Source organism: Nuphar pumila, chromosome 6 (assembly GCF_984573655.1).
Source record: "Nuphar pumila chromosome 6, dmNupPumi1.hap1.1, whole genome shotgun sequence".
In the NCBI taxonomy this organism is placed as follows: domain Eukaryota; kingdom Viridiplantae; phylum Streptophyta; class Magnoliopsida; order Nymphaeales; family Nymphaeaceae; genus Nuphar; species Nuphar pumila.
Genome location: NC_143254.1, coordinates 112,117,894 through 112,137,185, shown reverse-complemented (window position 1 = coordinate 112,137,185; position 19,292 = coordinate 112,117,894). Strand labels below are relative to the sequence as shown.

The window sequence follows — 19,292 nt, the reverse complement described above, 5'->3', positions numbered from 1 at the left end:
AAAATGATTCCATTATATCATCCCAAGTTTGGAGGGGAGTGTTAAGAATTGTATAATATGCACAATACGTTTACGTAGAATACCTCTTTAATGCCCCCGTACATTAATATTAAGGTAAGGGGTAGTGTAGTATTTTTGCCTTCTTTCTTTTGTTGCCCTTGTTGTAGTCATAAAGGGGTCAGCACACACAATGTAAGGTGTGTTAAAATATGTATATATATATATACATATACTTATATATATACATTCGTATATATATAAGTATATATATACATATATGTATATATATATATAATTTCCTTTTTAGTGAAATACCCGATAGGGGTATTCTTGTAAAACCACAATGTATTTTTCCTTTTTACTTTTTTTCCTTTTTTCCTTTTTTCTTTTTTATTTTTCTCCTTTTTGTAAGACCACAAGGGCCCCACACTTGTAGTCGTTGGAGCCCCAACAGTCAGATTTCTGACCGTTGGGGATCCCAACGACTATAAGGGAGCCCCCTTGTGGTCCCTTCTTTGAGCCTCCCTCCTCTATAAATAGAAGAGGTATTCTCCTCTTGTAAGCATGGGGTTTTCACCCTTCTCTTCCTTTCTTCAATAAATCCAACTTATGACTTTAAGTCATTTTCTACTTTTGAGAGTTTTGTGTGTGCACTTATAGTGTTTGTGTTCTTGGTCACTCTTAAAGAGTGCTTTTTACTCCATTGGAGCTTCCGCCTCTTTTCATTACAAGGTGCCCTCATTTTTAGCTGAATAAGAACAAGTGGTTCATCTTCTTTCTCTCTTGTATGCTCGTATTTTTCCAATTATTGTGAGTGTTCCCTTGCGACTTACATTGTACAATTGCGCTTAGAGTCTGTTTTGCTTTTGTTGAATCTGATGTAAGCTGCTCAGTTCAGGTGAATCAATACCCCGAAGGGGCAGCCCGTATACTTGAACTGTAATAGCTTGCAGGCAAAATTGTGAATGCAGTAAATGCGTTGAGCTTTTTTTTGTTCACTCTCATTGTGATTGCTTCTTGTGATTGCAATTTCTCTCCCTCTATTCTCTCTTGCTCTCTTGCACTCAGATTACAAGCTTCCGCGATCGGCAAGCGAGCTGACAAGTAGGCTTGCAGCAGTGAGTAAGGACCGTCGCGCCATGCTGGCCCATTGAAGGAAATAGGCTCGTGACAAGTGGTACCAGTGCCCGTTCTCGTGCTGGGGAAGGGACTCCAGAGTCGGTGTCGACAGACACGCCGACAAATTGCGATTTGTGAGCAAGACATCATGGCGCCTTATCAAAACTTGCGCAACACCAAAGGCAAGGCAGTTGTCGAAGCTGAGGAGATGGCTTCACCTCGGGGCCAAGAAGAGTTGACTGCAACTATTAACAAGCTGGTGGAAGATGTGACTTCGCACGAGGAAGCAATTTCACGCACATGTGAATCATTCAATGGACTGAATGATGTGATGACGAGCCTACAAGAGCAGATAAACTTACTAATGGGGCAGGTCACTTCGTTGATGACTACAGTGGTCGACTTGCAGACTGAAGTAGAGGAGCTTCAGTTGAAGAACCGTACGTTGCAGCGGACAATGACCCTAAATGGCGGAAATGGTGAGAGGCCATCAAAGATTGATGTGCTAAGACCCGCGAAATTCAATGGTTCTCTTGATAGCAAGGCCATTGAGAACTTTTTGTTCCAAGTAGAAGTCTACTTGGATATTCAGAATGTGATCATTGAGGATCTGAGGATTAAGGCCACAACAACCTTGATGGAGATGCCATCGCTTGGTGGAGGTGGAAGCGCAACGACATGAAGATGGGTCAATGCGTGATAGACACCTTTGACAACTTCAAAATGGAGTTGCGCAACTATTTCATGCCAAGTAACGCGCAAAGGCAGGCGTACTGGATGGTTCGTGAGCTCAAACACTCTGGTTCGTTGCAAGACTATGTCATAACGTTCCAGAAGCTTAAGCTTCTCGTGAAGGACGATGGGCAAGCCATTGCTGTACAAGAAGAATGCAGCGATACTGAATGTAGTGACACTAAGACCATGCAACCAAGGATGTGGGCCATGCGATCGATTAACGCAGTTAAAAGTTGCGCGGCTAAGAACATGCAGGTCAGTAAGGAACTTATGTACTTAGAAGTCATTATGAATAAAAAGTCTACTTCAGCAATGATAGACTCAGGGGCCACACACAAATTTGTCGCGCGGGAAGAGGCATAGCGGTTGGGCTTGAAGCCTGGGCCAAAGCAGATGACCATCAAAATGATTAACTCTGAGGCCAAGCCCATCCTTGGTGCAGCAAGAGACGTGGCTATTCAAGTGGAGAGTTGGGTCGGCAAAGCCAACTTCTCTGTGGTGCCCTTGGATTTCAAGGTGATTTTGGGTATGGAGTTTCTGCGAAGCCAGAATGTTATGATGTTGCCAAAGTTTAACACATTGACGATCATGGGGTCAGACCTGTCTCACACAGTGCAGTGCCTTGCGTAGAAAGACAAGTCTTCAGTGCTATCAGCAATGCAACTGAAGTAGGGTGTCAAGCATGGAGAGCATACATTCTTAGTTGCAGTGCACGCAGAAGAAGGGACGATAGAAGCAACAGTGCCGCCGACCCAAGCCCCACTATTAGAGGAATTTTGGGGGGTGATGCCTCCGGAATTGCCAAAGCGTCTTTCGCCAAGACGTGAGGTCCACCATTGAGTTAACCTCGGGAGCGAAGCCTCCTGCAATGGTTCCATACCGTATGAGGCCAACTGAGCTAAAGGAGCTGTGCATGCAGCTAGATGAGATGTTGGATGCATGCATTGCTCGTCCATCGAAAGCCCCATTTGGTGTCCCGGTCGTTTTTCAGATGAAACATGACGGCTCCAAACAGTTATGTGTGGATTACCGTGCTTTGAACAAAGTCACAGTGAAAAACAAGTACCCATTGCCATTGATAGCAAACTTGTTTGATCAGCTAGGCAGTGCCCGTATCTTTTCCAAGTTAGATCTGCGATCGGGTTACTGGTAGGGGAGGATTGCTGAAGGTGTTGAGCCGAAGACAACTTGTGTCACTCGCTATGGTGCTTACGAATTCTTAGTAATGCCATTCGGGTTGACAAATGCTCCAGCCACATTCACGACTTTAATGAACCAGATCTTCTACCCTTGCTTAGACAAGTTCGTGGTAGTCTACCTGGATGATATCGTGATCTACAACAACAACATTGAGGAACATGTCGGGCACTTGCGAACCGTGTTTAAGGTGCTGAAGGAGAATGACTTTTGTGTTAAACGAAAGAAGTGTCTCTTCAGACAGGAGGAGATCAACTTCCTTGGCCACGTTGTGGGGCGTGGTGCGCTGCGTATGGAAGGGCAAAAGATAAGGGTCATCCAGGAATGGGTTTCGCCAAGCAAAGTGCCAGAATTGCGGTCATTCCTTGGTTTGACAAACTACTATCGGCGTTTCATCGAAGGCTATTCCCTCATTGCTGCGCCCCTCACCGATTTGTTAAAGAAAAATGGGGCATGGCTCTGGACAGGAGCGTGCCAAGATGCCTTTGATGGCTTGAAGAAAGCCTTAGTGAGGGAGTCAGTGCTGCGACTGCCTGATCATTCAAGACCCTTTGAAGTCCACACAGATGCCTCAGACTTTGCCAATGGCGGAGTTATTATGCAAGATGACATTCCGATCGCATATGAGAGTCGCAAGCTGAAAGATGCAGAGGCGTTACACAATGTATGAACGTGAGATGTCTGCCATTGTGTACTGCCTCAGGACCTGGCGACACTATCTCTTGGGTGCTGAGTTCGTCGTCAAGACGAACAATGTGGCCACGAGCTATTTTCAGACACAGAAGAAGTTGACGCCTAAACATGCTCGATGACAGATGTTTTTGGCTGAGTTTGACTTTGCCTTGGAGTACAAGGTTAGAAAGACAATGTTGTGGCGGATGCCCTGAGCCGTAGGGCTGAACTGGCAGCTGCGCGCGCGGAACCATCTGAAGTTCATTTGGAGGGCGCATTGATGAGCCGCATCCGCGAAGGTACGCAGCAGGATCCGACTGTACAACACCTTGTTTCTCTAACGTAGGCAGTAAAACTCGACGATTTTGGTTACAAGATGTCCTCCTTGTGGCAAAAGGGGGACGCATCTTTGTGCTGCGGTGGGGAAGCCTCCGCCGAGAACTACTTAAGGAGTGGCATGATACACTATGGGCTCACGATCCTGGTCAGGAGCGGACCTTAGCACTCCTTGAGTGTGGCTGTTATTGGTCGCAGATCAGAGACGACGTTGAGGGGTATGTGCGAACATGCCTAATCTGCCAACAAGATAAGAGGACAAACCAGAAGGTTGCCGGTCTCATTGAGCCTCTACCAATTCCAGAACGTCCTTGGGATAACATCTCCATGGACTTTATTGTTAGTCTGCCAAAGGTAGAGGGCTTTAATTCTATTTTGGTTGTGGTGGATCGTTTATCAAAGTATGCCACCTTCATCCCAACTTCCAGTTGTGCCCTGCAGAGAAGACTGTAGAGTTGTTCGTAAAGCATGTGGTGAAGCACTAGGGCATACCAAAGAGCATTGTGAGTGATCGCGATGTTCGCTTTACGGGCAAGTTCTGGCGTGAAGTATTTCGGATACTTGGCTCTGATTTGCTGTTTTCAACAAGCTTCCATTCGCAGACAGATGGGTAGACAGAGCGCATTAACGGGATACTTGAGCAGTACTTTAGGCACTTTGTTAGTGCCAATCAGAAAAATTGGGTGAAGCTCCTTGATGTGACACAATTTTGTTACAATCTGCAGGAGAGCGAGTCTTCAGGCCACAACCCGTTTGAGATAGCCACGGGGCAGCAGCCACTGACCCCGCACACTCTTGTCGCACAAGAAAAGGGAAGATCATTCTTTGCCTATTAGTTTGTCCGCGATTGGCACGAGCAGAATGAGTTGGCGAAAGCATTCTTACACAAGGCGACAAAGAGAATGAAGAAGTGGGCGGACAAGCATCGTCGGCCCGCGGGGTTCCAAGTTGGGGACCAAGTGTTAGTGAAGCTATATCCTGGTCGTACATGCATCTTCCGCGGGCAACACCGCAGACTGTTCAGAAAGTATGAAGGACCCTTAACCATCACAAAGAAGGTGGGCAAGCTGGCATACAAGCTGGAGTTGCCCGCAGACTTCAAGGTGCACCCGGTGTTTCACGTGTACAACCTCAAGCAGTTCCATCCAGATGATGGAGACCCAAAACGCAGTGTGCCACAACGCGCTCCCATTATGCAGAGGGCCCCGACAGCATAACGGGCCGAAAAGCACCTCAGTCAGATCTTTCGCCACAAGGTCAACTACTTGGGGGAGGCGAAGAAATACTTGGTACAGTGGGAGGAAACACCAGAACCAACGTGGGAGCCTGCATTCCGAATCAACAACCGCTACCCGACTGAAGTCAGAGCTTACCACGAAATAGATGGCGCCGAGGACGGCGCATGATTTGAAGGGGGGAGCATGTTCCCTTGCGTCTTACATTGTGCAGTTGCGCTTAGAGTCTGTTTTGCTTTTGTTGAGTCTGATGTATACCCCGAAGGGGCAACCCATATACTTGAACTGTAATAGCCTGCGGGCAAAATTGTGAATGAAGTAAATGCATTGAACTTTCTTTTGTTCACCCTCCTTGTGATTGCTTCTTGTGATTGCAATTTCTCTCCCTCTATTCTCTCTTGCTCTCTTGCACTTTGATTACAAGCTTCCGCGATCGGCAAGCGAGCTGACAAGTAGGCTTGCGACAGTGAGGAAGGACCGTCGCGCCGCGCTGACCCATTGAAGGAAATAGGCCCATGACAGTGAGCAATGTATGTATAAATCAACGGGTGTCATGTTCTGTCTTAAATATGACATATGCTATTCATATTAATTTGCCAATTCAACTAGTGTTTTGTCAAGTTGGCTTGACTTGACCAATCCCAAATTCTAGATAGTGTCATTTAGTCTAAAGTTGCATTATCTTAAACATTCTGATACTAGGATGTAGGGAGGGAGGAATGAGGTGGGTGTTACATAGATTAGCATTTTTTCCTAAATTGGAATTTTGTTTACTATTTTGACAAGGGAATCAATGAGCTAAAACTCAGCCCCAAATTGAAGAATGGAAGAGAATATTGTCTAAAATGGATAGACGTGCCTCCCTTCAAAGATCAATAACTTCTAATAGTGTCTATGTTATAGGAAAGCATAGTATCATGAATCCAATGCCACTTCTGTTTATGTGTGAGTAGTTGCTACTTGACCTTTAGGGAGCATTTCTGTTGCATGAAAACAAGGTATACGCAAAAATGCACAGAAATCGACTGTGCTCCTTCAGGCCCTACTTTGAAACACAATCTCAGTTACAAAAGACAGTCTTCAAAATCAATGTGACCCCATTTTTCTGCAAAAAACAATTTTGGACAGGGGGGCCGACTCTCTTTTTAAGTGGGTTTCCATGTGGGACCTCCTTTTGTGTGGCACAAATATCCCCTTAGAGTAAGTTCATCTTGATAAAGTGCAACTATGAACTTGAGATCATGTTCTAATCAACATGGAAGAGAGGACCACTCTCGAGTTTGCTTCCAAACTTAGAAATAAACACCTTACATGGTACCATGGCAACGATATTCACATTATATTTTTGACTGCCCCTTCAAGATGTGAATGCAAGGTTATCATGGACAACTTGATCTTAGAAGTTGATCTTTGGTACTGTGTAATGAATTGATTGTTTGTGTCTTTATATATATATATATATAGAAAAAGTGGTAGCTGCCAGACCACTTTTGAGCCTAACACAAATGGACGTGTGCTGAGCGTCCATTACACGTGCGCCCTGTGTAAATGGGCCCCTTAGCAACACTTTTGAAGTGCTGCTAAAGGTCAAAATCCCACTGAGGCTTTTAGCGACACTAGGGAACCTATAAAATGAATTATGCGAAACAAATAACCAAAATGAGCTTTTTATTTTTCTTTTTTAAATTTTGACGGTATAGATGTGTTTTACGTGTTTGATTTCATAAGGATCGACTGATCATTCAATTCTGACACTTGGGTAGGTTTTTATAGGGTTTGAAAACCAATAGTCCAACATTTTCATAAAATTTTAAGACTCGAAAAATCATTGTTTTGATTGAGAAAACATAATCCAGGTGTTGACTTGTACCAAATCAACCATACCAAACACATCTATAGGGTTTGATTGAGAAAGTATGCACCAGAATCAAGAAGCCAAGGAATTTTACCGTGATTGGAGTAAGATGATACCGCGCTTCAACTAATTGAGACAAGGATTTGGCTGTTTCCATGGATGAGTCTTGAGGGTTTTCAACCATAGTTATTTCCTTGTTCTCTTGTGGCATTTCAACCGTAGCTGCCTTGTTTTCCATGCCGTTTTTATCCTCCCTTTTTAGCTTAGGACATAAAGGTTTAATATGCCCCGATTCATTACACCAATGACAAATGACTTTTCTTTTGTCATATTCATTTCCTTGTCTCCCAATGTGAGGTGGTCTATAAATATGAGAGTAGGCTCTCGGTGTAAAACCCTCGAAAAAAAAAATTTGGACCTGGGCCGGATCCGGACCAGGACCCAACCCAGATCCGTCAAGGTGGTTAGTCGGCTGCGTGCTTATAAAAGTACGTAGCAACAAAGGGGGGGGGGGGTCTCTCGAAACCTCCTTCCCCTCTGCTCTCCCATTCTCTCTCTCTCTCTCTCTCTGCACTTTCTCTCCCCCGACTCCCTCGTTTCTGCTTGCCGGAGACCCCTCGACAACCCACCGCCACCGACGACCTCTCGTCCGCCAGCCCTCAGGTGACCACCCTCACCTCTTCTGTCTTCTTCTGTTGACGGGATCGGCACGGGCGACCCTGACCCGAGCTTCCTTTCGGAACCCAAGGTCGACAGCCCAGGTGCAAACCCCTCTACAACCTCCTCTTCCCCTTTTCTTTTCTTCTTCCTTCCGTCGATCGATAGGGGCAAAAGCCTTTGCCTGTCGGTCTTTTACAGCAGGGAATGGCCATTCGGCTTTAGCCCCTGCCACTTTGCCGACAGGTCGGCAGGGGTAAAACCCCTCTCGCCTCTAAGAAGGGTTCTGGCAGGGGGTTTTGGGCCCCTTGCCCGCCCTTTTGTTTTCATCAGGGAGGATCGAGACCCCTCCCTGTCTCTTCTTTTTCATAGGGAGGGTCGAGCCTTCCCTGTCTCCTTTTTGTTGCGCAGGGGAGGGTTCGACCCTCCCTGCCTCTGTTTGTTGCGGGGAAGGCCTCAAGCCCTTCCTGCCTACATGCTATGCAGGGGAGGGTTCGACCCTCCCTACCTACGTAGTACGCTGGAGGAGGGGTCGAGCCCCCTCCTCGGTCCCTTGATGTTAGGGGAGGGGTTGAGCCCCTCCCTACTAGTCAATTACACAAGGGGAGGGGTCGAGCCCCTTCCTGCTTGTCTATTACGCAGGGAAGGGGTCGACTCTCTCCCTGTTTCGCTGGGAAAGGGTTGAGACCCCTTCCTTCCTTGGTTTGGAGTTAGGGGAGGGACTGAGCCCCCTCCCTGCACCCTCTCTTGTTGCCTTCACCAGTTTTCAGCAGGCAGGAGCGGAGCCCCTACCTCTCTCGTTGCCTTCGTCAGGCAAGGGCGCATCCCCTGCCTCTGTCTGAACAATCGGCAGATAGGGGTGCAACACCCTGCCTCCCCGTTGTTTGTTGATAGCAGGTCAGCAGGGGCTCGCAGCCCCTGCCCCTGCTTGCGCTGATAGCAGGTGCGCAGAGGCGCGAAGCCCCTGCCTCTGCTTCCTTCACGTCAGGACAACGACAATGCTCCTGTCCTTCTATTTTGGTGTTAGCTTGCTAAGGATGTCGCTTTTGCAGCTCGTACATCGGATCCCGCTCACGCCCCGCAGCCCCAATCGTCAAACTCTTACTTCCGTAGACGCCAACAAGCTTGCAACTCCTAGAGGTAGGGGAAGATTGCACGAAAGACTTGGATAATTGAATTGAGTTTAATTAACTAAAAAGAACACTTAAATAAATATATATGCATATATATATTTATACAAGTACACATTTAACTCAAGGACGCGGTTTCGAGATCCTTGTTCTTTACTTTCCGTCATGTCTTTTCTTTGTCGTCGCGCTTTGTGCCCAGGCTTTGCATTTGCACTCCTGCTTTCAGTCTTTCCTTTGTCGTCGCGCTTTGCGCCTAAGCTCCTGCTTTTGTAAACGTTTCGTTACTGCCTTGCCATTGCAGGTGACACTCAAGTTTTTGCTCATTGCATGTTCTATAAAAGGCATACTCGTGGAGGATGCTAGGGGCATTTACTGCTCTTCTTCTTGCGATTAGAGTTGAGTCGGGGGCTTAACGATACATTCTCGTCTAACGAGAGGGATCCGTCGCAAGGATCCTGGCTTTTCGAGTGAGCAGTCCTGTAAAGTAGACTTAAGAAATTAGGGAGCTGCATAAAAGCATCAAAGACTGCTCAAATCGAAGTATTTGGAAGGATGTGATTGGCTGGTTCTGTTCGTCTATCCGACATATCTTGCTTAACCCCAAATTGGGGCTTGAGCGAACTTCTTAGCGGGGGTTCTATTGAGAAACCCGTATCCCGTTTATCGAGACAAGTATCGAGTCATGCGAGGCATGTAGATACTACGATAGCGGATGAGATTCTAGAAACTTGCATGCCAAATGTTGGCACAAGCTGATGGTTGTTTCAAAAGATAAAGAATATTAAAAGTAAAGTTTGAGAAACATTACATCTTTGCGAAACATTTTTGTTGAGGCTCCTATTGAGGAACTATATCCCTTTCATCCTAGAGTACTTGTAGTCGTGTACTGCACGCTAGTACTGCGATGATCGGATGAGACGATCGTGCGACCTCGAACAATGCTAAATGCACAATGTTGTAATCACATACAATGGTGATTGATCGCCTTCACAGGCAAGTTACTTGAGCGGTTGAAATACCAAAACATGTAAAATGGGTCGTTAGTTAAGCAACGCCTAACTTACTCATTTGCTCTTTGTTTTTGTCAAGGGAGAGGATGGATCAGTACAAAAACTCCAATGGACAGGTTGTTAACAAACACCCCGCGGGCAAAGACTCGGCTTCCCCAGTCATTGGAGTTAGGCGAAGGGATTACCAGACATTATCCTAGGTGGTAGATCCCATGGACTTCTGCAGAAGTTGGATGCATCCGTTGCCAAGTAATTGCCTTTGGGAAATCCTCTCTCGGCTGAAAGCCGTCCCCTTAAGAGCGGACTCAACTAGCTATTCGGGTTATTAAAATACATAGAATAACAGACGACAGAACAGGTCTCAGTTGTTTCTACGATTCGCGTCTGCGTGTACCCACATGCCAGTAATATCGAAACATAAGTCTGTTCACACTGGTTGATGGGTCATAAGACTTGCTAGTTGCGGGGTATTTCACAACTTACGATCAATGAATCGTCATGTTGCGTTTGACAGTTGCACTGCTTACTTGCTTTGAACTGCTTACATGTTTAACTACTGATTTGCTTGAAACTGCTTAGCATGCTCTCAATTCAGTTCTCTGTAGTCTCTCTTGTGTACCTATTAGTTTTTCGCGAAACTAACCCGTTCTATGGGTACAGGTGATGATTAGGTATACCACGAGCGATGACGTGATTGCAAGATGGCTTCAAGATTTCTTTTTCTTGCTCTTAGCTCGCGTCGTGCATGTTTTTGGGTTTTGTCACGGATTTTTCTTGGGATATCCAAATTTTGTATTATTGGGAACTTCTTTCAATGAAAGTGACTTTTTCAAGTGTTTTGCAAGTAACATGTGAAGTGAGTTTTGGTTCTTTTAGCTAACGTGCCCAAAGTTGTCAGCTTGCCTTTTTGAATTTAACAAAAGAATCGTCTTCCGCTGATTACATAAACTCTAAAAGGAAAGAAATTTTTTCTAGTCTCTTGCCCGTTTTCTGAAAGGTTCACAAGTTTGAAATTTTGGGGCGTTACACCCGGCCTTGAGATCGCCAAAACAGAATCATCTTCATTCTTGGAAATACGTTTCTTAAGATATTCTCTTGCATACTTAATTCCTTAATGGTATCTACAGTAGAGTGAACGTTTCCCCTATGAAGGAGAGCTGATTTGGTTGATTCAAATTCGTGTCTCAACTATTAATGATTTGATAAAAATGCTCTACATCTATTTGTTTTTGGCGAAACTCAATATCTTTGGCACAATGCCACTTAGGCTCTAGAAGAGCCAACCCTTCCCATATAGAGGACAAGTCATTGTAAATTTCTCTAATGCTTTTGACCCCTCGTGTTATGATTCAAACTTTATCTTGAAGATTGCACACATATGCAATGTCTCTAAGGGAATACATATTTCGAAGGTATTCCCAAGCCTTGTTAGCATGCTCAAATTGAGCAAGGCTACAATATTTTTTTATGTCCACACTATTGATAAGTCAAAACATAATCTTAACATGTCACATTCTTCACTTTTTCTACTTTTTCTCGTAACTAACTATAGCTTTAGTCCTCTCTTCGTCGGAAAACGGTACTTCTTTTTCATTTTCCACCTTAGTGAGGGTTAGTTTTAGCTCCGGATCAGATCCATCCTCTGATCCCCATAACCTTTTTCCCAATATGTGATGCTTCATAATAGAAGCCCACCTATGTCACATGGGTGCGGGTGCGGGGATTCGACACTTCCAAAAAACCCGGGTGCGGGGGTGCGGCAGGGGCAAAAATGTATATATATATATATATATATATATATATATATATATATATATATATATATATATATATATATATATATATATATATATATATATAAAGGGGGGTCCGGGGGTTCCCCCCGACGCGGGTTCCGCTGCGCGGTCAGTTGGCGGGGTTCCAGGGGGGCAGCCCCCCCCCGCCCCAAGATTCATTTTTTTAAAAATTCTGCAGCCCATTTCATAGGGCAATTTTGTTTTTAAATCTAAAAAATGGACCAAAATAACCCTGGGTGCGGTCAACGCACCCAAGGTCGGGTTGACCGCACCCGGTGCCGCACCCGCACCCGCGTCGAGTCGCTACTCGACGCGGGTGCGGCACCCTGCTAGCCGAATCCCTGTGACATAGAAGCCCACGTAACATAGTATCATTAAGTTTGATGGGCATTATGATGACATTATCTATGTCATCCATTTTTATAAGGGATAAGAAGAATAGAAAGAAGAAGAGAGAGAAAGAGGGAGTAGAGAGTAGACAAAAAAAGGAATATAAGCACTCCACCACAAATTTAGAGAAGACACCACCAAGTAAACACCAAAAAGGATCACACGAACACCTAGAGAATACTTTCAAATGCACGACCATAATTACATGTACTTGGATTTGAATCACCAACAAGCTTTATGACCAAGCTCTGATACTATGTAAAGAATTGAATAGCCTTCAATCACGAACCAAAGTATCCACCAATATCAAGTGAACAACACACAAGTGTTCTCTAAGGAACACACTCACAAAGCCCACAGAGGGTACATACAAGGCTCAATATAAAAGAAAAATATTTTTATTGAATCATAATAAGTATGCAAAATACATACTTTACAATGAGGGGAAGACCCCTATATATACACAAGAGAGGAAATGAGATAGGGTTAAGATAGCCAAAAGAAAGAGAGAGACTCCATTCCTAACAGCTAGATCTAGAAATCTAGCTGTTGGGAGCTTAGTCAACTTAGGTTGACTAGGTCCAAAAATGTCAAAAATAAAAGAAAGAAAGAACGAAAGAAAGAAAAAAGACTATAAATAAATAAATATATATATATATATATTTATATATGCAGATTGCACATAAATATATATACAATTTTATATTTTGTACAATTTAACAATGAGTTCTAACTAGGGGGTTCCTTACTCACAAGGGTAGCAAATGCTATCCTATATATATATATATATATATATATATATATATATATATATATATATATATATATATATAGTGGTGCAAACATCTTAAATGAAATATTGCTCAATGAAACATGCTAGATGGATTTTTTGGCTTTTTGATGCCTTTTTTTAGTGATTCTGACCCATAGATATGTTCGGTATGGTCGATTTATTAGGAATCAACACCTAGATAATGTGTTTTCGATGAAAAAAATGTTATTTGAAGCTTAAATAAATTACAAAGATTTTAGCCCATTGATTTTTTGAACCTTATAAAAACTCACTCATGTGTCGGAATTGAATGCTCCAAGAGCTGATCCCTGTGAAAACATGATTTTTTGAGTTGTGAAATTTTAGCATATTATGGGCCATTGATTTTTTATGCCCTTAAAAAACCTATTTATATGTCAAAATCACATGATTCAACACACGTCAAAAATCACATGATTCAAAACTATATATATCATAGTCACGAATATCACAGAGATTTTGAAAATATTGCAATATTTTTGCGATATATATAGAAAGCACATTATTCATGATAATATTCTGAGATTTTTAAAATCTTGCCACTTTTTTATTTCTCATGATATTTTCACAACTTTACACACCCAGAATTTGCAAAGCAATTTTTTTTAAGGCAGCTTAGACTTTTTTCTTGCTACTTTTCAAAAACCATATTAAAAAACCTTAAAAGATGTGCTCACCTGGTGGCAGTTCCCACTTGAACAGCACTCCATGCTGAAGGAAAGGAAGGGTCTCTTCAATAGAGAAGGGAGGGGTCATTCCCTCCACCTACTCGATATGGGACTATTCTTTTGCCAATACATGCTCAACTCCCGTCAAAGACTAGTATTTTACCTATTTAACATAGTTATTCCAAAATTTTTAATAGCATTTTATTATTTTAACATCTAATAAATTTTTTACTACCTACTATATATTTATTTAAACTATTTCCAATGCGTGAACATTTTCCCGAGATCTTTCTGAAAAAAAAAAGATTTTTAAAAATCTCCCGAGATATTCTTTTGCTTATAAATTCATGAGAATGACATTTGTAACTATATATATATATAGGGTTAATATTTGGTGCTATTGAAGGCACATGACTATTGAGTATAAATCACCTTCTTTTCATATTTTTTAGATTTTTTATAGATCAGACCTTATTGATGTGATCTGCAATGTTTGGTTTAATAGAAAATGAGTTGTGCATGTAATCAGGATTTTAACGGTTTTAAAAATCAATGGCCGACAGTGCACTAAAATTGTATGACTCAAAAAATCATATTTTTAGATCAAAATAACATGATCCAAGGTTTGATCCATAGCAAAGTCACCGTGCTGAACACATCTATGTGGTCAGATTGAGTAGATAAAGCTTAAACCTATGATTTTCAGCTCAATAGTTTCGTGTCTTCAATAGCAACAAATACTAACCCATATATATATATATAATCCCTTTTTAGGGGACAAATTATCATGTTTATTTTATATGTTAAGATGTACTAATGCCCCACCAGATCCATCTGCAAATCTTGCTTCAAAGTTCAAACTCTTCGCACCTAGGTACAAGATGCTACTTCTCTGCATTTGTTGAGATAATTTATACACAAGCATCATAACTGAAATGTGTTTATGAAAAGCTTAAATAAGCAACTTTGGGTGTCCTAATGTTCACTTTAAGTGTCTCAGTTGATTAATCGATTACATGTATTCTATGTCACAGGGACTCTCCAACTAGGTGCCGCACCCGCACCCGATGCGGTCAACCTGACCCTAGGTGCAGTCAACGCACCCAGGGTCATTTATGTCCAACTTTTGGACTTTATATATATATATATATATATATATATATATATATATATATATATATATATTTATATTTTTGCCGCACCCCCGCACCCAAGTTTTTTGAAAGTGCCGCACCCCCGCACCCGCATCGGCATCGGCACCGGCACCGGCACCCATGTGACATAGCATGTATTTTGTACTCTCGTTTTACAACATTGGTGTTGTTAAGAAGCACTGGAACATCAGTGGTCTCACTTAGAATCAGGCATGAATGTATATGTACGTTGTTTAGGAGAGTATTACTCTTCAAATATTTGGTATTAAAATAAGAAGTGCATCCTATGCAGTGTGACAAATATCGCGAGAATTATGAAAATCTCGCGATAATATCATGAGAAATTGCCTGAAAGTTTAAAACGGAAATTTCTTGCGAGATTTACAAAATTTTGTGAGATTTATACAAAAACATAAATACCATGATTTAAACGCGATATTTAAGGTTTAAACGGCTATTTATCGTGAAAAAAATTATGTATTTTTATTTTTAAATAAATTTTATTAATATTTTATTATTAATTAAATTTTTTATTGCCGAGATTTTGCCCAAAAAATGTGAGATTTATGGATTTTTTTCAATTTCTCACGAGTTTTCGAAAAACGAGAAATTGCCGATAAAAATGTTTGTCACTATGATCCTATGATCTGTTAAAATGTAGCATGTAATATATATAATATTTATATATTAATAAAATAATAATATAGTATAATATATATTTATATTTTTTATTTTCTTTTATTTTTTCTTTCTTTTCTTTATTTTTTAGTTCACTTTGAACTAGATTGTCAGGATCTAGATAGATCTTGACCATCTTTATAGTCGTTGGACCTAGTCCAACGGCCTCTTAGGAAGAGCTCTTCCCTCTCCACTCTCCTCTTGTATATATAGGGGTGATCCCCTCCTTTGTAACTCAATGCTTTTAAAGCATATCTTGTGAGAAATAAAGATTTATTATTTTTATTATGTTCTTCCATTTATACCTTTTTATGAGTTGTGTTCGAGGTGTCTCTAATAGACACTCTTTGAGAGATTCACGTGCTTTTGTGGAAGACCACCATTTCATTACATGATCATCATCTAATTCACCAAGAGATTGTTGTCTTAGTGTTTCTTATTCTGTGGACAGGTGGCTAGTGCAGGATATGGCTCTGATATATACCCTGCAATACAGCTTCTTAGTTCAATGAGGTCATTCAACGGTTCAGCTGTGGGTATCATTTTGAAACCTTTCAGCTTTGAGGGAAAAAGACGCCAATCTGAGGTAGGATCAGTACTATTTTCATTGGTTTGACTACTTCAAGTCATAATTTTTTATGTTTTGAACATTTGCCAGAATGAGGTGAAATGCCGTCTGCATTTGCACCTTGCACCTATCCTCTGTTTCCTCTTTATTGGTAAATTTTAGCTGCTTCACTAATTATTAGTATGAAATCTGGATATGTTCCTCTTTATTGGAAAATCTTGGGTCCTGGTAAAATCCAAATGCTATATTTTATATTCTACTGATATGTTCCTCCTCCAGTGCACCAAGTTCGTTACATTTGCATTATTTACCATATCTAGAACAAATGCAACTAGCAGAAAATTTTCAGACACAACTAAGCACATTGATGTTTATTGCCATGACATTTGCTCTGGTTTCAGACTTTTAAACTTCATGCTTCATTGTGATATTCTCAGTTTTCTTTATCTTTCCTATATTTTGTTAGTTGTAAAAATTCCAATTGATTCATGTTGCATGACTATTTTGGAAGTTTTCACATCATTTAGGTATTGTGATTGAATTTGTGACATTTTCATTCTTGTTTTTGACTCCAATAAACTACAGGTAGAGGATTTGATTAGAACACTTCATGACCATACAAATCTTTGTATTGGTAAGTGAATATGGAAAGTACTGAATTTTATACACGATATTTTTCCCTTACTGCTTCTTTCACTTTGAAAAATCCCATTGTTCATTTATGTGATAACTAGAAATTTTAGCTTGAAATTTGCAGCTATTTTCTTTTCAGTTCTTAGCTCAAGGAATGCTCCTAACTTGTGAAGTACGCATTTACTAGCATGTTGTTTGCCCTTTTGTTTTCATATTTAATCATGGTAAGCTGTTCTTTAATTGCAGACAGGAAATTTGGCCTGACACCTTGTGGTAGGTTATTCAGAATTGTTTTTTAGCTGTCATTTGTTTCCTACATTTTTTCTCATATCTAACCACTTGTATATTGCATAATGGAAACTGCACATAATTAAAACATAGGTTGCTGTCTCCTATCTATACGATGGTAAGTCACCAGTGGATCATACACAACTGAATCTTACATTGTTTTCTCACTTGACTAGTAATAGAATCTGATCTTGAGTGTTCAGGAAGCATATAAGAAATGCAATTGATTCAGATTCCAAAAAACTTATACTAAATATTAATTTAATCTTTTCAACCTAAATCTGCCAAAAGCTGTAACAGTCCAAAATACTATAAGTATGCCTTAAGCAATATTCGAAATGTCTCTTTTTTATAATATCATTTCTATGACAGTAATTAGGTAAGCTTGACATAATGTAATAAAACTAGCATACCTACAGCACTTAGCAAGAGGAACCATGGTTGAATTTTTATATCTGGACCAGCACCAGCTGCAAGAACAAGACATATCTCTCAATCTCAAAACATCCAGCTTATAGATGGTCTTATAAAGTTGACAAGCATTAGCTAAGAGGTTTCCCTATCTTGCCCTTCTGATTCATCTTGTAACTTTTAAAGTCTTTTTGCTATGTGGAAAAAAATGGTGGATCCGAGTCATGTACCCACCTAAGCAGGACAGTGGCACTATTTATAGCTACTACAATGAGGATGACCTGATAACAATTGTGTCTGATATGGATTGGCCGAGTAATTTTGAACTGAGGTTGGTTTGTGAATTATGGTTGGTATTCAACACAAAAATGATGATCTGATCTGATATGATCCTATCCAATCGGGAACATGCAAGGGATGAGATTCAATGAGACTGAGTTATTAAGAATGAAGTAAACCACTAAAAAGTCAAGAATAAAGCCACTAAAATAATTTTTGTTAACAATTACTTAAGCAAATTGTATGTATGCTCATATGTATAGATGCAAGGCAGAAGCAGAAGCAGAAGCAAAAAAGGAACAGTATAGAAGAAAATATTCCAACTTCATTAGCAATTCTGATCTTGGAGTACAAGAATATGGGGGTCGACCCCTGCAGCCAATTGTCAATGTAATAAATGGGAATTTGGTCATGTTGAGAAATTTAGTTTTAGTTCTTTAGGTTTTGGTCCAAATAAATAAGGTTAGGGTGAAGGTCTATATAATTGTACACGGTGAAAGTTTAGCATCAATTAGAAAGTATCTTGTTTAGAGGGTCACTCTGCCTCGAAGGAGTCGTTCGTTGGTATTGCAATCTTGTCTTCCTCCTCTTGTCGTCTTCTTCCTCACTGCACTGTACACACACTTAGTCCCTCATTTGTCTCTCTCCTTCATGCCATCCCCAACTAGAAGCCCAGCCATTGGTGGTTGGCTGCAGCCAATAGGCCCACAACCACCATTGTTGACCTCCACCTTCCGCTTACATGATCTTACTATCATCTCCCTGCACTCCTGCTATGTCCTCACTATCCATCCCCCTCTGCACAAAGCCCTAGGCAAGGATCTGCAGTACCCAACCACTTTATCACCCTATTGTCGACGAGGCTAGCCAAAGGCACCACATTGTGTGCACCGCCTGCCACCGGTTGCCCTCTTGTACAGGCCACACTTGCCCCAGGGGCTACCAGCAGGTCACGCTCCTCCGCCATTCTGCCGGTTCCCCTGTGTTGCAGCGGACACACTCCCACAAGCAGCATACTGGCCTCCTTGTCTTCCTTCACCTGCAGACCCTGATCCCCAGTTACTCTGCACACACGAACAACCCCCTTTACAGCTTTCATGGACCAAACTACCATTGTAACATAAGCTATATATATATACCTTCTCGTGGCAACTCAATGTCTCTTCTTAAAGGTCTCTATTTGAGAAGACATTCTTTACATCTAACAACCGGCAACTGCAAGTCTCATTCTCTAACTGTAGAGATTGCCAATAGGGTTTTGATGGTGGTCATATGCGCCACTGGTGCAAAAGTCTCAATAAAGTCTATAGTATATTGTTGATTTCAGCCTTAGCCATAAGTCTTGCCTTATGCTTTTCCAAAGACCCATCAGCTCTCGTGTTCAATTTATAAACCCATTTGTAGCCAACTGCGTTCTTCCCTTCTGAAAGCTTTACTAGTTCCCAAGTTTTTATTTTTCTCTGACACTTAATTTTTTACTCATAGCTTGCTACCACTCGGGATATGTAGATTCTTCATCATATGACTCAGGCTCATGATAGGAGTGAACCTAAGCTAGAAAAGCTTCTTGAGAAATAGAAAAAAGACACATGAAACAAAACAAGCAGGAGAAACAGAATGATGAGTACTACAATGTACCTGAGGTGGTGGTGGACCCTGGGTCATTTGAG

The 19,292-nt window shown here is 41.5% G+C and overlaps 1 protein-coding gene across 2 annotated transcripts in view; it reads left to right on the top strand.

Moving 5' to 3' along the window:
- The window catches only part of ARC3 (GTP binding protein), a 181,378-nt gene that overhangs the window by 65,014 nt on the left and 97,072 nt on the right, over nt 1–19,292 (top strand). For both annotated transcript variants that reach the window (XM_090008728.1, XM_090008727.1), the window contains exons 4-5: nt 15,895–16,029; nt 16,597–16,645. In XM_090008728.1, coding sequence (XP_089864854.1) covers nt 15,895–16,029; nt 16,597–16,645 — 184 coding nt within the window. The remainder of the gene's footprint in view (nt 1–15,894; nt 16,030–16,596; nt 16,646–19,292) is intronic.